This window comes from Punica granatum, chromosome 3 (assembly GCF_007655135.1).
Source record: "Punica granatum isolate Tunisia-2019 chromosome 3, ASM765513v2, whole genome shotgun sequence".
NCBI lineage: Eukaryota > Viridiplantae > Streptophyta > Magnoliopsida > Myrtales > Lythraceae > Punica > Punica granatum.
The window spans coordinates 8,500,332-8,514,064 of record NC_045129.1 but is presented as its reverse complement, the minus strand read 5'-3'; the positions used below and the strand labels follow the sequence as shown (position 1 = coordinate 8,514,064).

Sequence of the window (13,733 nt, the reverse complement as noted above, 5' to 3'; positions counted from 1 at the left end):
GTCCAATTGAAGGACTGATAGGGAACCAGTAAGAGAGAGTAATGACTGAAAAGGATAGGCATTGAGATGTCACAGTTGTTGAGCTGCATGCACAATTATTGGTTTTCATCCCCGTTCTTTCAAGAGGACAGAAGCATTTAGTAGCATCACTGGCCGACTCATTTTCCGCAACAAGACGGAATCTATTAGGTAAATACTACATAGGTTTTGCATGGCCATGTTCATGTTTGTATCTGTGGAAGTCCTGTCTCAGAGGGCCCATGATCGATCCATAGAGTTTCTGATTCGATCTCAGCTGGTACTGGCACTCAACCCCCTTTTTCCAATTAAAGAATCGACAGCAGAAGACCCACAGCGTATACCAGATTCTGCCCAGTTCATCAGTAACAGCACCTCTATGGTAAATAATGGCGCTTTCTCTATCGAGGTTAAGAGAAGACCTTCTGCTCTGTTCGAACTACCACCCCGCCAAGACGAAAAGTCTTGCATCTTCTCTCTCTTGCTTAAAGACCTCGAGAATCACCTGCACATTTAGAATTCTTTGCCATCTTTGAAATGCTGCAATACTCTCTCCTCTTTGCAAGTTATAGAATTGATCAACAAATGAAGTTACCCCTGCAGAGGGTGAAAGAGACCGGAACATATCTGCCGGAAACCAGTAAATGACCTAACAGTTTGTAGATCCAGTCACCAATAATCTCCACAAGAGCATGACCCATTCTTAAAGTGATGAAACCTCTTTGAATCTCTTGCAATTATCTCCCTACCAACAGCAACTGTAACAAACTTTATCCAAGTGTGGCAATCTCCGCAAACTCTGAGATTCTTTAGAACTCGAATACAAGTGGTCTTATCGCTAGTCCTCCATAGAGCAAAAGCTATTGCAAGCCTCTCGCTGTGATAATAAAGAGACGTCTCCTTCTTGTCTTCGTCCATGTCCTGCAAGACAAAACTGGTATCGGGGATGTAGCCGAGACTCTTTGCCTTCCTGATCAACTCCCCCAACTTCCCAAGTATTTTCTCCGACTCTGGGTGCGAAAAATCACCTGCCATGAAAGTATGAACCTCTCGGTCGATCTCGACCCAGCTCATTGCAGGGCCCTTTTTCAGCCTCATATCCCTCATCGTGCTCTTCATCGCAATGACCTGGCTCCAATTGGAAGTGGATGCGTAAAGGTTAGACAATAAAATATGAGTCCCCTCGTCCCCTGGGGCAAGCTCAAGGACTTTGGTCCAGACACGCTCGGCCATTTTAACCGCTCTATGAATCCTACAAGCACTTAGCAGAGTCCTCCACAGAACCGCATCAGGGTTCTTCACTTGGTTTACCAGCATTTCTGCCTCGACAAGTCTCCCTGATCTTCCCAGTAAATCAACCATACAAGCATAATGACCACTAGAAACTTTAATATCAGTTTTCTCTCTTAAGTAGGTGAATATTCTCTGACCCTCTTCAACCAATCCCGAGTTATTACATGCTAGAAGAACACCGAGAAAAGTCATGTCATTCAGCTCTAGGGATGTCAAATCCCTCATTGTATAGAATAAGTCAAGCGCTTCCCCTCCACAACCATTAAGGGCATAACTATAAATCATCGAGTTCATCGAGACTAAATCAGCCTCAACCAGAGCATCGAAAACCGACCTCGCCTGGTCAGGGGTTCCACACTTCCCATACATGTCAATGAGAGCCGTCCCCACATAATTACGCCAGTCAAGTCCATACTTAGTAGCTAATGCGTGTATCTGTCTCCCAGTGTCAAGCATAGCAAGCCTCGAGCAAGCACAAACAACACTGGAAAGAGTGAAAGAGTTCGGCTTTGCTGAGCTTCGCATCATTTTCCGAAATTTTAGAAGAGAAGTCTCTTCCTTCCCATTTTGAATGAGCCCCACTATGAGAGATGTCCATGTTATTTTGTTCGGATTCTCCAATGCATTGAATGCCCTGGACGATTCTTTGACCATCCCAAACTTCGAATACATGGTGAGGAGAGATGTTTGAGACGCAACAGCCGAAACATAGCCCAACTTGATCATTAGCCCGTGGACCGATTCACCAACTTTGGCATCTCCGAAGTTTGCACAGCTAACTAAAGTACTCGAAAAGGTGAACTCATTAGGCCTGATCCCCTTCCTGACCATATCCGAGAACACCTCCAGAGCCTCGACGTCCTCTCCCTTCTGAGCGTAACCCACAATCAATGCTGTCAATAAGACAACATCTTGATCCCATACTCGATCACAAACTGATCTCGCATCTCTCATTTCCCCGAGCTTCGCATACATATCCACGAGAGCACTTCCCACAAAAACATTCGAGGTCTCCAAGCCCAAAACCACAGCCAGCCCATGAGCCCTCCGCGCTTCGAGCACGACACCAAGCCTGGAAAAAGCTCGGAACACGCTCGAGAACGTGTACTCGTCGGGGAGCACACCCTCCGAAACCATCCTGCCATAGAGCTCGACGGCTTCCCCGCTCCTGTTCTGGCTCGCGTAAGCGGAGATCACGGAGTTCCACGAGACGATGTGCGGCTCGGGCATTTCGTCGAGCAGGCGGCGGGCGTCGGACATGCTGCCGCATTTGAGGTAGGAGTCGATGAGCTTGTGGCCCAGAGAGAGGTGGCAGAACCCGTTCTTGACCAGATGGGTATGGACAATCTTGAGGTCTGAGAGGTTCTTGGTCGGTGTGCATTGGTGTATGAGGGAAGAGAAGCAGGGAGAAGAGGCCGTGAGCTGGGTGTGCGTAGCTATGGAAAAGAAGGGCTGAGAAGCAGAGGAGGAACAGTTCCTGAAGTGAATGAAAGAGTTGAGCCGCATTTCGGAGATTCCTCTGCATCCTATGCAGAAAACTGGACGAGATGGACTCGCAGCAGAAATGTATGTTTTGTTGTCAGACCATATGACACATCAAAGATTTATTAGACATGAAATCGATTTTCCTATACATAAATGGACCGATTCAGTGCCGTTACAATGTACGAAAATTTTGGATATGTGAAACATACTACACTTATCGACACAACATGTAGCGTTATCTTATCTACTTACACATTGATTAGCAAGAGGTTATTGATGGCTTCTCCAATTTAGAATTTTCAACATTCTTCTCTTACGTTTCGTCCATTGAAAATATAGCGAAAATACGTCGCATGAGACCGGTGGATAGATAGGATCCAGTTGTGTAAGAGCCACCAGCTCGCGCGCGGGCCAAGAGAGAGTTTGAGAGAGGGTAATTTGAAAGTACGGAGGCCTCGCGAGGATGGAGTTCGACGTGAGTCAAGTCAACCTCATGAACGTGAAAGAGGAATGGGCAGAGGGATGTCGACGTGTGGGATTAATCGTTTTAGGATTCGAGAATTGAGTTCGAAAGTTACAGCGACCGGGTTAGTGCACAATCTTAGGGCGTTCGATCTGCTGATTGTTGGATTACTGGAAAAATTAGATTACTGAAAAAGTAAGTCCGATAATGACGGATTTCAAGAAATGTGATATTATGTTGAGTACAATTTTATTACTGGAAACGTACATTACATTACGGTGTTTGGTAAAATAAATAAATTAATGGAAAATGTATGTAAATTTACAGTAATGACCTTATTAATAAGATATATATATTTTAGTGAAAAATTAACTTTTAAAATTTGCGAATAATTCATTAAAATTCATATTTCATATAAGTGGACCATGTTACATATCTATTTTATTTATTTATTAAATAATCATAAAAAAACAGATATGGAGGTGTCGGTGGAAGAGGTGGCGGCTCTGCGTCGTCGATTTTCTATACGATTTTCTCATTCCTCCTTATTCTTTCATCCAACCGGAGGGTTAGAGTGCGTGGAGTGAGGGAAGCTTTTTCATTTACTATGCTAATAGCAAGATTGTTGAACACCATGCTCTCAGTCTGGTTGGTGGAGACAAGAGAGATCGACTGAGGGCTCGAAACAGCAGAGATCATTTGGTGGGCACAAGCAACATCATCAGTGGTTGATCGACGTTCAAGGTAGCACATGTTTCTATAATTTGTGGGCACGTCCGAGGTCGAGTATCGAAGTCTTCTAATGATTGGACATACTTGTGGTCGAGGACATGTACTACTGTGCTATACATAAATACTTTAATACTCCACCTTTGTCGTATATCCAATACATCACACTAGATAGATATCATATTCACATTTCTTGATATAGATCGTCAGACATGATCATTAATTACATATTCATCGTTAATAGTATAAATCAGGATACATATTTTATAGTCATAGCGGAGTAAAATTTATTCTTTTGATGAAATCTATGTATTTTAGTTTATAAGAATCTAAGTAATTAATTCCAACTAATTTATTAGAATATGTTAACTTATGAGTGTTACTGTATCCTCTTAATAATCAACTTAAAAATCCCCTTCCTCCTTCAAATTTCCAATTACACTGGCATGAGTTGCAATTTACACAATATTCAAAGACTATTTAATAAATATGATTTTGAATTAAGAGAATTTTTAAGTACGCCATTTAGAAGGATCCAACATATTTTGTAAATTACTTGAAAGGCATGTGATTTACTTAGCGTTAATAACAGAAAAAAAATACAATTTTTTCACATTTTAATAATTTTCGAACGGATTTTTTTCTTTAACATAAAAATGTACAAACTTTCGATTTGATAACAATTCTAGTACGGAGTCAAATCTTCCGTAATTTCAATAGAAATTGCTAATGTATAGGTCGAGTATGACCCACTATATTTTTTAATTAAAAAATTTTAAAAAGAAAAAAGAAAAAAGAAAAAAAGCAACATCGAGGACCTCGATTTAATTAGAATCGAGAGAATCCCCAAATTGTTTTTTAAATTTCTTTTTTATTTTTTGAAAAAATTTCATTATTAAAAAGATATGATGGGTGCCACTCGACCTACACGTCAGTAATTTTCATCCAAATTAACAGAAAATTTGACGTTGTGCTAGAATTGTTATCAAATTAAAAGTTTGTGCATTTTTATATTAAGAAACAAAGTCCATGCTAAAATTATTAAAATGTGAGAAGTTGTGTTTTTCTTTTTGTTATTAACCCATTACTTAATATTGCATTACACAAGTTTAAGTAATTTACAAGTCTAATAAATTTGAGTTATTTCAAACCGTTTATCATTCATACTATACCTCGAGCATAATATAATATGAGGGCAGTCGGGCAAGTATGCCCCCACCGTCTAGTCATGTTGTTAGGTACTCCATTTTATTTTCCCATTGAGCCCCAACCTAAATCTATACTCGAGAGATAACTGTCGATATTGATAAGGGATGTATGAATTCTCGAGAAGAGAGGAGCCATGGTAGTCCCCTCTGACCGTGTTTACACCTATTTTCGATAATTCGTGAAAACAATCGAGTCGTGATGGATGATGGTGATCTTGATATTTTCCGGGTCCGCAGACGAATGGATTCGAGCTATAAGAGCAGGCCGTGATTATTTGAACACTGGTCAGACCAATTGAAGGCCCAATGGTAGCCCATTATGGAGCCATGGGCATACACACACATATATGGCACGTGAATGAGCGTACATGCATTCAACAGAGGCGGTGAAATGATTTCCCCAGCAGACAAATTACTTAGTGATGAAGCACATAATATTCTCGTCTTATCTTCATTTTACGAAGTCAAATAAGTCGGATGTTTCTCCGATATTATTTAGTATTCTATCTTTTAGGTAATTTAGATTTGCTAGGTAGTTAATTTTCTATTTTGATAGTATCTCGATATCGTACACTGTAGCGTATCAGATTGCGATATATTCTTTAGAGTTTCATTATATTCCCTATATATTCGTGTCGTCTAATTCGTTGTTCGGTGACATGCACACATATCAATTAAACTCATACTTTTTTATCTTTCCTTTATCGTACTTTTCTTATCATGCACTTTACCTTACCTGTACTTTCATTTATCACACCTTACTTTTTCGCATCTTTTCAATTCTCATTGATCTTTCTCTCAATTGATTCCCCGTGGATCAATAAAATTCATTCTTGGAGCTCCTAGGTTTTCAAGACGAAGATTTTATCTTCCTTTGGCACCACTTGCCGAAAATTATCAAATGGTTGGGTTCACTCACATCAAGTGAATTTCTTCACTTTAAACTCGGCTTCCTGGCCTGAGTTGTTGCCGAATTCTATTAAGCGGGCCACACAGCCGCTTGATTGATTTCGGACATAGGTTTGTGTTCAAGTAGAAAGTTTGGTGAAGAATTCAAACGGCTAAATCCCTAAGTCGTGTTATCGTCTAAGGCGCGAACTATTATTTGAATATTAAACCTAGCCGTCGATCAATCGCGCGGACATCTAAACCATGATACAAGCTTTGAATCGGTAGGGCCAGCTAGTGGCATGTCTCATATTTTGGAACCGCTTCTTGAAACGCCTAGATCTTCTACGTGTTGCCAATTAAATGGTCATACGATTTGACGTGAACAGACCGCTCGAATCCCATGAGTGAATAAAAAGTTGGATCTACATTGGATCTCACCTGATTCACCCCATCTATCTTCCGAATTAAAGGTTTTGGTTTGTTTCCCTTAAACAAGATTTGGATTCGAATCTTCTAAACAGAAAAAATTAATACTGGAAGAGTTTTATCCCTTAACAGGTCGACCCGACTCAAACTGAATTAGTCGGAGGCTATTGAACTTTTGGATACCAAATGCACATAAAAAAGAAAAAATAAAAGAAGGTAATTTACGTGCATGAATGACTTTAATCACTCTTTCCCTGGCTTCGCCTATCGCATATCATCACAAGGCTGCGAATATACACGTGTTGTCGCTTTGATGCCCTTTTTCCAGGGAAGGTTGCTGGCCCAAATTTGTACTTTGAAGCCTCGCAAGATCCGTTGGGAAGGCCCAAGAAAAAGCCCAAATGTTATCTCTCTAACTCTCACTCCCTCGTTCTCCCTCAACTCTGTCAACGGTCTGCAGCAATCTCCGCCACCACCGCTACGAACCCTTCCGCCTCCATCTCCACTCCACCGCCCACCACCGCTGGATCCGACGGCCGCCCCTCCATATGCATGCAAACCCTTACCCATCTCCCATTCCGGAATGGCGCCATCTCGTCCGCCGCCCGTTGCTGCGCCTCCTCCCGTACGGCCGCCGCCTCCGCCATTGCCGCCGCCCCGCTCGACCGTCAGCACCAGAACCACCGCCTCCTCCTCAGCGAATCGCTCACCTCAGTCGCCCATTCTCCAGCTTCTCCATCTCCCATTCCCGAGCTCCTCTCCATTCTCTCCTCCCCGAACTGGCAGAAGAACCCAGCGTTGAGAACCCTGATCCCCTCCATCACCCCTTCCCATGTCTCTTCCCTCTTCGCCTTCAACGTTGACCCTCAGACCGCCCTTGGGTTCTTCAATTGGATCGCCCAGCGGCCCGGGTTCAAGCACAACGTCCAGTCTCATTCATCTCTTCTCGCCATTCTCATTCCCAATAACTTTCTTGGCGTTGCCGAGAAGGTTAGGCTTTCCATGATCAAATGCTGTGATTCGGTCGATGACGCTCGGTTCTTGCTGGATTTTGTGCTGAGCATGAATCGTGATAGTGGGTTAAAGTTCAAGCTCACTGTTAGATGCTATAATACATTGTTGATGTCATTGTCAAGGTTCCTTATGATCGATGAAATGAAGAAAGTGTACATAGAGATGCTAGACGAGAAGGTTTCGCCGAACATTTATACGTTTAATACGATGATTAATGCCTACTGTAAGCTGGGGAAGGTGGCGGAGGCTGAGGTTTATGTGAGGAAGATTTTCCAGGCTGGGTTGAGTCCCGACACGTTTACATATACTTCTCTGATTTTGGGATGTTGCCGGAACCGAGATGTAGATGGTGCCTACGGGGTGTTTGTGCAAATGCCCCAAAAGGGTTGTCGAAGAAATGAGGTTTCGTACACCAATCTTCTTCATGGCCTTTGCGAGGCTAAGCGGGTTGATGAGGCTCTTAAATTGTTTTCTCAGATGGGTGAAGATAATTGTTTTCCCACGGTTCGCACTTACACAGTTTTGATATGGGGTTTGTGCGGATCGAATAGGAGGTCAGAGGCAATGGATCTTTTTGAGGAGATGCCCAAGAGGGGCTGCCAGCCTAATCTTCATACTTATACCGTGCTTATGGATAGCATGTGTAAAGATAACAAGGTTGATGAAGCACGGAGAATGTTAGATGGGTTGTTGGAGAAGGGATTGGTCCCTAATGTGGTCACATACAATGCTTTAATGGATGGGTATTGCAAGGAAGGAAGGATGGATGATGCTTTGGAAGTTTTGGCTTTGCTGGAGTCAAATAGTTGCAGCCCGAATGCTCGGACATACAATGAATTGATATGTGGGTATTCTCGGATTAAAAACCTGCACAAGGCTATGGCCCTGCTTGATCGGATGATTGAGCGCAAGCTGTCCCCAGACCTAATGACATATAATTCATTAATCCATGGTCAGTGTAAATTAGGTGAGCTAGATACTGCTTATAGGCTGCTCGATATGATGGAGGAAAGTGGCCTTGCTCCTGATCAGTGGACATATGGCTTTTTAATAGACACCCTCTGCAAGAAAAGCAGAGTTCAAGAAGCCCATGATTTATTTGAATCTCTACCCAAGAAAGGTGTTAAGGCAAATGAAGTGATGTATACAGCTCTAATTGATGGGTGCTGCAAAGCTGGGAAACTCGAAGATGCCAAGAATTTAGTGAATAGGATGCTTGAAGAGGGATGTCTTCCGAATTCTTGTACTTATAATGCCTTGATAGATGGTCTCTGCAAAGAGGGAAAGATGGAAGAGGCACTTAATATGGTTGAAAAGGTGACGAAGGATTTGAAACCCACAGTCCACACCTATACAATTATGATTAAGCAAATGCTTGCTGAAGGGGATTTTGACCATGCCCAAAAGGTTTTCGAGCAAATGGTTTCTTCAGGACTGCAACCTGATGTATTCACCTACACCACATTCTTGCATGCTTATTGCATCCAAGGGAGAGTAAAAGAGGCAGAACATGTGATGGATAAGATGAAGAAAGAAGGGATCGTGCCAGACTCGCTTACTTACACCTTATTAATTGATGCGTATGGGCGCTTAGGATTGCTTCCTTGTGCTTTTGATGTCTTAAAGCGAATGTTCGCTGCTGGTTGTGTGCCTTCTCACCATACTTATTCATTTCTACTGAAGCATATTTTGATCGAGAAACAAGTGAAGGAAAATGGGATTGCTGTTGGATTAGGATCAGTATCAAACATTAAGACAACCATTGATCTGGATGATGTTTGGAACACTGTAGAATTCCCATCTGTCTTGGAACTTTTTGACAAGATGTCCGAACATGGGTGTTATCCTGATTTGAATACTTACACAAAGCTCATTATTGGATTTTGTAATAAGGGGCGCCTGGAAATTGCGTTTCAAGTGTTTGGTCATATGGAAGAGAGAGGAATAACTCCCAATGAGAAGACCTACATCTCCCTTATTAATTGTTGCTGCGCTCAGAGATTGTTGGGTGAAGCCATGAAACTCATGGATGGTATGATCGAACAGGGCCTTCTACCTCAGCTAGAGTCATACAAGCTTCTTCTTTGTGGTCTTTATGATGAGGAAGAAAATGACAAGGCTAAAGAAGCTTTCTGCTCTCTGCTGGAGCATGGGTATAATCACGATGAGGTGGCATGGAAGCTTCTAGTTGACGGGCTACTTAAGAGAGGTTTTGTTGACAGATGCTCTGAGCTGCTAGGTATTATGGAGAAAAAAGGATTCCAACCTCATCCTAAAACATATTCAATGTTGATTGAGGGACTGGACAGTACTTGATTTTGAGTTTAATACTCAACTGTATCTTGTCTGAGTTCCTGGGACGACGGCCAATGAGACATTTGGCTCTACTGTATGAGGGACTGTTGTGTAAATGGATATGAGACTTTCCTGTCCACATGATGAGGACCAACATATTCTGTTGGTAGCTTTATATCTGTGAAGGAAATGCAATACTTCTTTTGTCCTCCCAGTATTTTAGCATGATGACCGAGCCTATGAGTACAGTCATCATTAGCAGGTAAAATAGCTTCTCGTTGTTCTTGTGCATGATACAGAACTCCTCAATTCTTTTTAGAATATGTTTAGGTTTCACTGGCTCGTAGTTATCTATTCATTAGCATGCTAAACTCCTTGTATTTCTTAAGGCGAAGGGGGAGCAAAGTAAAACTGTGAAAAGAACACGAAACCTGTCTTTTCTTTCTTTTGCTCAGTTCCATATATAATTATTGATAAACTCTCTTTGCAGGCTGGAATTTGCCGATATCATAAAAAATTGGACATCTGGTGCAGATCTATTATGAGTGGAGTACATTCCTGGAAGACCAAGCAATGGATTCCTGGAGATGGCAATGATCTATACTGAAAATTTTTGGTGTACAAGGTATTTTGGGACCAATAGGAAACACTGCACTTGCTTAGCCTGTGTTTATGATCCATAGTTTGCTTTTTTAGAGAGTCCCATTCCTTTCACTATTACTATTTGAACTATATCATCAGTTTGGCTCCTAAGTGATTTTACTTCAAGGATCAGGGGCTTGGAATATTTTGGATCCTCTTCTGCTGGTTTTTATAATTTACTTCTAATTAGTGATTTTTTTTCTGAGGCAGTTTGAAGCATGATTATAGCAATTTCCAGTGATCCTTTTGCGATTTTTGTACAATTCTTTTGTGGCTCTTCAACCTGCTTATTTAGGCTCCAGGCATTAACTTAAATAACTTTATCATGAGCTTGCTCCTCTTGTTCATTCCGCTATTATAATTTGCAGCCTTTCTAGCATTTAATTTTAGTATATTCTATGCGTTGTTTCCATCATACACTTTTCCTCTATATGCACTGCCACATTAGTTCTCAGGGCTTTATGTTCAACTGATTATGAAAGTGCTTCTTTGCAGGTACTGCATGTCGCTGTTGTCAAGCAAATAGGCATGTGCTCTATCTGTATGTGGACATTACAAGTGCTTCTAGCTGTTAGCAAAGTGTATTTGCTCTTCCATTATGTTCCAGAGTTCCATATTGAATCTCTGGTAAGAAAGAACTTCTATTTGCAAGCATAACTTGAACTAGAGTGTACATTTGAATCTTACCTCTTGAATGGCTTTTCCCACTTGATATATGTTACTAATAATGGTAAATGGTAAGTAGCATATTTATTATGCCGCCCCCCACACTCTCCCCCCCCCCCCCCCCCCCCCCCCCCCCCCCCCGCCCCTCCCTCAAACTTATGTGCATGGCGATTGATTTTCTTTGAAAATTTAGTGATGTATTGTCTGTAACTGTTGAAGAAGTTCATAAATTGCACTGGTGAAAGGGCTACTTTTGATTTTATTATCCCACTAAAACAGAATGAGGCTGATGATGCATTTTTTCTAGTTGATTTTCTGCCTGACCTTTCATAATCTATGTTCACTGAGGATTGCAGAAAAGCTTCTCTTTGATATATTTCCTTTATTTATTTGATTCATGGGGGACAACTCCAGAGATTGATATGCTGCCATTCACTTAGATTATGTTCCGTATTTGTTTGATTAGGAGTGTTTTTATTTTCAGGGAATTCTCTGATAATATAGCATTCTATTAATTTCATTGCAGTGATTCTCGGTTGCTGTTCCAGTATGGCTGCTTTCACGTGTTACGCAGTAGTGGTCCCCCATTTGTCCCTCCAACTATATTCATCAAGCAAGGGCTTGCTTCATTTGTATGTCTCACTTGAACTTTCTGTCCTACTTGTCTTCATTTGCGGGCAGCTTTCTTTAATTTGTTTAATCAGGTCAGATCACTTTTTAAGTAACTCGATTCAATGATCTGAGGATACGGAGTGCTGATTGAAGGGATCTTCTCCAATTGATCTCAGCTCTTGTTCAGTACAAGGAATTTCTGGATGATTTTGAGAGCAATGCAGCAGCCACGCAGAGGTTGCCCGCAGCCTCACTGTCAGCATTCGATAACAGTGCTGGACACCTGTAAAAATCATCCTCTTGTTCAGTACAAGGAATTTCTGGATGATTTTGAGAGCAATGCAGCAGCCACGCAGAGGTTGCCCGCAGCCTCACTGTCAGCATTCGATAACAGTGCTGGACACCTGTAAAAATCATCCTCTTGAGGTTATGCAGGAGCTCTGGCTTTAGTTTCTCAAAATGTGGTGAATCCTCATCTTCCTCAACGGTCTTTCAGGTGAGAGAGCCCTACACTTTGTTCATCCCCTTTCAGTGAATCTTTCCTCAAGGAGGGACTTCTAATGATAAGAAATTGCATTCATTCCGGGCCTATATCTCTGCACAGAGATTGTTGCGAGGAGCTTCTCAATCGACTGTTTGATACTCTGAGCTGGATAATGACTGAATTTTCTGTTTCTATTCGCAAAATGCAAGAAAAATAACAGGTGCTACAACCTAGATTCAAGTCGAGTACTGCAGTTTAGAAATGCGATGACATATTTCTGATGTTCTTGATTCAATCTTCTGATGATTGGTGGAATAATTCATGTAGGTATTAGAGTTAATCATCGAAATGCGGCGTCATATTTGATCTTTCCTGTAATCTTGCGAGGATGTTGGAGTTCTTTATTCGTGATTTATGAGATCACTCAGGTGTTCCTATCTATCTGGAACAAACAACAAATCTCCATAGGCTGACTTGGGTTTATTGTCTTGATCAGCTTGAGTCACATAACTTCAGCAGCAGATGCTGACTTCTTCAAATCGTAAGTATTGTTGCCACTTATGTCTCAATCTTCCCCTAGAATTTTCTTTCTGCTGACTTTAACGATTCGCTCTTGGCCGGAGAGGTAATCTGTAGCATCACTATCCACTTTGTGAAGCACTAGCCGTTGTCGCTGCAAGACTTTAATTAGCTTTCTGTAAGCTTTGTTCTCTCTATTTTCTAGGTCAGTAAGAAGGCATGGTCAGTTGGAGAAAGTGAACCGAATCGAGGAATGTTGTTGACCCCTCGCAGGGATCATCTTAAATTTGTCTGATGCCTGTGGAAAGGGACAGCTAAGGAGCCAAAACGATGTCGTGAATGTGTTTGCGAGCATGGACTGCTCCAACTCAGTCCCACCGTGGGTCTCACTATCTGTTGTAGTACCTGTACAGCTCTTGCTTCGTCGTTCAGGTTCCTGGTCAATTCCTATAGCTGGGATGGCACTGGCAGGACAAAAAAGGAATAATCTATATCTATGGTACCAGATGAAGCAAGAGCTTAATATCTCTTTTTAAACGAGACAATGTAGGTGCAGGTCATTAGTAAACTCAAAACGATGAAAATCACATCAAATGAGATCTAATATAAGAAAATAAAAAATTTAATAAAGGGACGCGAGTAGTTCTACTATGGACGAATTTGAAACTATTAGATTATCGGGCGAGTAAATGTGCCGATGTGCTATAACCCTTTTCTCTTTTTATTATATAAAGCCAATTTATTCTTTTATCCTTCCAGTCTAACATTCTGAGTTGTGGGTAGCAAAGAAAAGAACAACTTATTATGCTTGTTATGCAACTCCAGATGACCCAAATTCTCATCCTTGGAACTATGTAGATTATTTAATCATTAAAGCAGATAATCCACTGGCCACTCATCCTGGCTTCGAAAAGGAGTTCGACTAATTATTTCGTAATGATGATGCCGTCCCTTGACCAATGGAAGCTCAGTTCCATGACTTTATGTT

The 13,733-nt window shown here is 41.5% G+C and overlaps 2 protein-coding genes across 13 annotated transcripts; one reads left to right on the top strand and one right to left on the bottom strand.

Annotated features, from left to right (window-relative positions):
- Window positions 1-32: 32 nt before the first annotated feature.
- On the bottom strand, window positions 33-3,290 carry LOC116199651 (pentatricopeptide repeat-containing protein At5g65570). The gene has a single exon (XM_031530106.1). It carries the CDS (start codon window positions 2,815-2,817, stop codon window positions 688-690), a length of 2,130 nt encoding a protein of 709 aa, XP_031385966.1. The 5' UTR covers window positions 2,818-3,290; the 3' UTR covers window positions 33-687.
- Window positions 3,291-6,905: 3,615 nt separating this feature from the next.
- On the top strand, window positions 6,906-13,495 carry LOC116199960 (pentatricopeptide repeat-containing protein At5g65560). 12 transcript variants are annotated; one of them, XM_031530564.1, is made up of 7 exons: window positions 6,906-10,084; window positions 10,313-10,447; window positions 10,960-11,091; window positions 11,657-12,238; window positions 12,347-12,446; window positions 12,723-12,767; window positions 12,951-13,495. In XM_031530564.1, exon 1 carries the CDS (start codon window positions 7,066-7,068, stop codon window positions 9,841-9,843), a length of 2,778 nt encoding a protein of 925 aa, XP_031386424.1. In that variant the 5' UTR covers window positions 6,906-7,065; the 3' UTR covers window positions 9,844-10,084; window positions 10,313-10,447; window positions 10,960-11,091; window positions 11,657-12,238; window positions 12,347-12,446; window positions 12,723-12,767; window positions 12,951-13,495. The 12 variants fall into 12 exon arrangements, with proteins under 12 accessions (XP_031386424.1, XP_031386418.1, XP_031386414.1 ...); XM_031530558.1 differs by having other exon boundaries at window positions 12,554-12,767; XM_031530554.1 differs by having other exon boundaries at window positions 11,657-11,762; window positions 11,919-12,767.
- Window positions 13,496-13,733: the final 238 nt, after the last annotated feature.

Bases quoted from the DNA above. Each gene is read 5' to 3' on its own strand.
- LOC116199651 (XM_031530106.1), bottom strand. From the start codon at position 2,817: ATGCGGCTCAACTCTTTCATTCACTTCAGGAACTGTTCCTCCTCTGCT.
- LOC116199960 (XM_031530554.1), top strand. From the start codon at position 7,066: ATGCAAACCCTTACCCATCTCCCATTCCGGAATGGCGCCATCTCGTCC.